The sequence below is a fragment of the Cucurbita pepo genome, chromosome LG20 (genome assembly GCF_002806865.2).
Source record: "Cucurbita pepo subsp. pepo cultivar mu-cu-16 chromosome LG20, ASM280686v2, whole genome shotgun sequence".
NCBI classification, from domain to species: Eukaryota; Viridiplantae; Streptophyta; class Magnoliopsida; order Cucurbitales; family Cucurbitaceae; genus Cucurbita; species Cucurbita pepo.
In genome coordinates this window covers 4,255,416-4,261,151 of record NC_036657.1, presented here as the reverse complement: position 1 = coordinate 4,261,151, position 5,736 = coordinate 4,255,416, and the positions used below count along the sequence as shown (strand labels likewise).

General features: G+C 28.7%; 2 protein-coding genes across 2 annotated transcripts; both read right to left on the bottom strand.

Annotated features, from left to right (window-relative positions):
* Window positions 1–1,617: 1,617 nt before the first annotated feature.
* LOC111783546 (cysteine proteinase inhibitor 1-like) lies at window positions 1,618–1,977 on the bottom strand. The gene has a single exon (XM_023664470.1). It carries the CDS (start codon window positions 1,975–1,977, stop codon window positions 1,618–1,620), a length of 360 nt encoding a protein of 119 aa, XP_023520238.1.
* Window positions 1,978–2,710: 733 nt separating this feature from the next.
* LOC111783545 (cysteine proteinase inhibitor 1-like) lies at window positions 2,711–3,070 on the bottom strand. Its single transcript, XM_023664469.1, has one exon. The coding sequence runs from the start codon at window positions 3,068–3,070 to the stop codon at window positions 2,711–2,713; it is 360 nt and encodes a 119-aa protein (XP_023520237.1).
* Between the last annotated feature and the right edge of the window lie 2,666 nt (window positions 3,071–5,736).

Here is a 5,736-nt window from a genome sequence, read left to right as displayed (position 1 = left end):
TTATATGATGTATGTACTTCCAAATGTTACACCATGTGTATTATGTTAACATGTTCACATCATGCCTATGAGACATCGATAAATCATGTGTGTTAACCATTAAAGATATGTGTAGTATATGTATGCATGTCTCAACGATATCTCATGCATTTTGTATGTCATGTGCATCAGGATACTTCATTCATTATGATTAGTACGGATGCATACACCATGATATTCTGCGTGTTCCTTTCCCTCTGTGGCTCCAATAGCGTGAATGTGCTCTAACCCATAGTTAGGCCCAGAGGTACATATACGAGCCTGTTGGTGGGTCCATGTGCACATACGTGGGCCGTGTGTAGAGAAGTACTATACATTCAACCTTGTCTTGATTAGAAAGTTGAGACTAAGGAAAAATTTTATGAAAAGATAGGTCTTACCATGATTGCATTTCCCAACTCCAACACTGGGGATAAGTACTGAGCATTAGATACTCAAGTCACGTGTTACTTATTTTTCAAGTAAAGTTAAGACACTCATATACGAATTATTGTATCTTTGTGGAGGCTATGGATACAAAGTCACGGCAGTCACATTTAGGATTAATGTGGTAGCCTTTAAGTTGGATTAGGACGTTAACATTATTTAAAACTTTTGTTATTTCGATTTCGCTGTTTATTAACATCATTGTTGTTTCAAATGAATTTTTATAAACATTTAATTCTATGACAATGTTTTAATAAATCGTTATAAAGGATTTCCGCACTTGGTAGTCAAGATATGCATGTAGTAGCAACCTTATTTACGTGGGTTGTAACATTATATTAAATGTTTGCTCATGAAATATTATTGGATTTTATTACAATATTTTACCGCTTTTATTTGAAAGTATATTGATAAATGACAATAATCTACTAAAAAGTCTTTAAAACGAATTTCTCACGAGAATCATCACAAAAATAAATGGAACATTTCATGGTGATAGAAATTAAAATAGGACACGGATATGGGAAGACTTCCCTAACCCTATCCCGCCTTGTAAACATCTCTAAGTGAGTCCAAAAAAACGTCTCAATTTGATTTTTTTTTTTTTTTTAAGAAAATGTGATATTATTTACCATATAACTTCTCACCAGAAATATTTTGATTTTTCAACCAAACTTCTTAAATTTTTTTCTTTAATTTTTTTTTTTTTAATTTTTCAACAAAACGTCTAATTTTGTTTTGATCATTTAAATTTTGTATGGTACATTTTATTTAAATTATTCTATTTTAGCATACACGAGTTCAATAAAATTATAAAATTAATTTTATTTGTAATGACATTAATCATTTTAGATTTATTATATGTATTACCCTTTCAAATGACTAATTTTGTTGTTTTATTTATTTTTACACATATACTTCAATTATTTATCTAATAGATTATATATATTTCAAAAAATAATTTACTAACACAAATCTATCTCAATTTTATATATATATATATATAAATAGTTGATCGTATAATTGTTTTATTCAAAGACATATGTCTTATTCAACAAAATTAGACTTGTAATAAGTTTTAAACCATACATAACATAATATAAAAAAGATAGAAAATTAGAAAGACATAGTATTTGATAAGAAGCAAGAAGTCTAGTTGGGGATGTTAAAGAAGTTGATAAGGTTGTTCTTATTGTTGAGGTCAGTGAACACAAGGGTGCCATAGGTTCCCCTACTAGTCCCCTCAAGAGCTGTCAATCGAAGGTTATAGTTGGTGCCGGCCACAATTTGCATTTCTCCACTAATCACTTTTTGGAACTGGAGCTGAGTTTTTGCCTGTTTATTGTGTTCATTCACTGCGAACTCACCTAAGCTTTGAATCTGTGGCTCATCTATGTTTTTTATTGGTTTGTAGCTGCCCACCAAATCTAAACGTTGGGTTGCCACTGCGAGCGACGATAGCGATAGGACGTAGAGGAGAAGAGAAGCCACGAAGAAAAGAGCCTTAGCCATGATGATAAAGTTTGAAGAGGATGAAAAGTATTTGATGGTTTGTCTAAGGAGAAGGTTGGTGGGTATTTATAGGAATGGATAAATGCAGGAATGGAGAGTAAATTACCATTTTTTTTTTTAAATAGTTAATTCATATTCTTTTTATAGGTTTACTAATAAAGTTTAATTCTATAACGAGTACCATATAAAAAGTAAAAAATAAAAGAGTTATTTATGGTCTTACCTGGAATTAATTAAATAAGGTAGTAGCGGTTATTATCATAAATAAATAATTAAAAAGTCAATTATGGTCCTTAAATTTAACAAGCAAAACACACTCTTTTAATTTTAATTTGGAATAAATTAGAAAATTGAACTNTATTCTATTTTAGCATACACGAGTTCAATAAAATTATAAAATTAATTTTATTTGTAATGACATTAATCATTTTAGATTTATTATATGTATTACCCTTTCAAATGACTAATTTTGTTGTTTTATTTATTTTTACACATATACTTCAATTATTTATCTAATAGATTATATATATTTCAAAAAATAATTTACTAACACAAATCTATCTCAATTTTATATATATATATATATAAATAGTTGATCGTATAATTGTTTTATTCAAAGACATATGTCTTATTCAACAAAATTAGACTTGTAATAAGTTTTAAACCATACATAACATAATATAAAAAAGATAGAAAATTAGAAAGACATAGTATTTGATAAGAAGCAAGAAGTCTAGTTGGGGATGTTAAAGAAGTTGATAAGGTTGTTCTTATTGTTGAGGTCAGTGAACACAAGGGTGCCATAGGTTCCCCTACTAGTCCCCTCAAGAGCTGTCAATCGAAGGTTATAGTTGGTGCCGGCCACAATTTGCATTTCTCCACTAATCACTTTTTGGAACTGGAGCTGAGTTTTTGCCTGTTTATTGTGTTCATTCACTGCGAACTCACCTAAGCTTTGAATCTGTGGCTCATCTATGTTTTTTATTGGTTTGTAGCTGCCCACCAAATCTAAACGTTGGGTTGCCACTGCGAGCGACGATAGCGATAGGACGTAGAGGAGAAGAGAAGCCACGAAGAAAAGAGCCTTAGCCATGATGATAAAGTTTGAAGAGGATGAAAAGTATTTGATGGTTTGTCTAAGGAGAAGGTTGGTGGGTATTTATAGGAATGGATAAATGCAGGAATGGAGAGTAAATTACCATTTTTTTTTTTAAATAGTTAATTCATATTCTTTTTATAGGTTTACTAATAAAGTTTAATTCTATAACGAGTACCATATAAAAAGTAAAAAATAAAAGAGTTATTTATGGTCTTACCTGGAATTAATTAAATAAGGTAGTAGCGGTTATTATCATAAATAAATAATTAAAAAGTCAATTATGGTCCTTAAATTTAACAAGCAAAACACACTCTTTTAATTTTAATTTGGAATAAATTAGAAAATTGAACTAAATACCATTATAAAAGAAAAAATAATAAAAAATAGCAATCTTATCACTAGACTCTCATTTCTTTCCCAACTATGGGTATCCTCAGCTAACTAAGTCACCAAGAATGTATCTGTTAATCCAAAAAAAATGCAGATTTAGTTACAGAGATTTTGCTTTATTATTATGAAAAGTCATATTTGAGATAACTCTTTTCTTTACCATGTTACAAAATCTCTTTACTGTATGATTTATGATTTACTGAGAGAGATTTTGGTTTGTTATTATGGTGAATTATATTCAGATCTCCTTTACTTTATGAAATTCATTGCATTGCGTTACCATAGAATCAAATCTGTTTTTCAATTCATGAATCAATAAGATTTAAGTTAGCATTATATTAGTTCAAGAAATGGTAACAGATTAAAAATAATAATAATAAATTAATTAATAATAATAATAATAATAATAATAATATCTTCCATAAAACAATAATAGTAGAGTATGACTTTACTATCGACATGATTATATTTGATGTTGACACGTACCCTGTGATTCTGCACGCGTCATATATATTGATATGTGTAAAATGCTTATGAATCAATATGATTATGATATGATATTTATATGTTATGATATGTGAATTGTATTATCATACTTACGATACGATGTGTTCAATGATATGTTTGAGATAGGATATGAGAAGGATGCACTAATCGTAATGTAACGATAGGACTACAATATATTTATAAAAGGATACGATAAGGTTATGTATAGAAAAGACTATAGTTGTGATAGGTTGATAAAAAGATATGATAATCTTATGTATAGAAAACGATATAGTTAAGATATGATTAATATAATGATATGGTTAAGTTATGTATAGGAAACGATATGGTCACGATCGATTGACAAATGATACGATTAGGGTATGGATAGAAAATGATAGGATTATGATAGATTGATAGAACGATAGGGTTAGGATAGCCACCTAAGGAATATAGACTATTATGATAGGTCATTCATGAAATTTTTTGTTTGCATTTATCCCCAACAGTGAGGTCACTTACTAAGTATTATATTTAAAGTACTCAAAGCATGTGCTACTTCTATTTTTTGTAAAGGAAAAACATCCCTATATGACTGACGACAACATGCATAGGGTAGTCGTATTTGTTGTGTCGCTTTAGTATGTTTTCAAACACATAAGTCCATGACTTTATTTTAAGAGAGATTTATGTTTTACATGTATACTGTAGCAACCTTAGATTAAGTAGAAAATTTTGGGTCGTTAAAAGGATTAGACTTTAAGGTAGTCTTTCAATTTTAATTTTAAAGAGTTTAAAATTATTCATTAAATGAGTTAATTTTTTTTTTTTTTTATATAGTAACAAAGATTAATTCATCTTGTATTTAATAGTTAATTAAGATTTATTAAATTAAAAATAAAAATTAACTATAAGAAAAGTCTATTTAAAATTGATTTTGTCTCGAGATATTTATTGAAAGAACACTTCTATTTAAACATTAACATAAGAGTTGAATAAGTCGAGTTTGAATTAATAATTTGAAATAAGCACAAAATGTGATTAATTTTTATTTTAAAGGATCGTAGTTTTATTTCTGATTCTTGACCTATCGTAAGATAACACTTATTAGGATAAAAATTACGATATATAATATGATGGTTCACACTTACAAAGAACTCGTTAAAGTTGAAAGTTTTTAATAATGTTGTTAATCAAATTAGTGATAACTAAATATTATGGAAATAAGTTATTCTTGTAACCAAATTAGTGATTATTATGGAAATAAGAGTTATTCTTGTAAGCCCGCGGGATGTTTAGTTAGTTTCACGTTTGTTGGCGTCAAACTCGAGTGTGAGTACTGTAAGCTAGGACAAAGTACCACTCTGGCAAACCTATCATTACTATAAACTTCTTAGTATATTTTATATATTTTTATTTGGCTCGGGTCAACCTAAAGGTTTCGAACATGAATCCGAAACTGAACCGAATTAGTTCGGGTTCAGAAAAATGAACCCAAACAAACCCAAAATGGTAATCCAACCCAACTCAACCCTTATAGTTCGGGTTGGACTGGTCCGGATTGAATGTGCACCCCTAGGGCGTAAAGACTATTTTCATTTTTAGTCAAAGTAAATATGACATTTTTGTTTTCTCTCCCATTTTGTTGTTGTTTTATTTATTTATTCATTTATTTATTTTTTGTTAGTAATTATGATAAATTATAGCCTAAACTTGGTTGAGGAGAGATAATACCATTTTTTTTTCTTATTAATAATTTTTTTATTTTTTTATTATGTTTATTT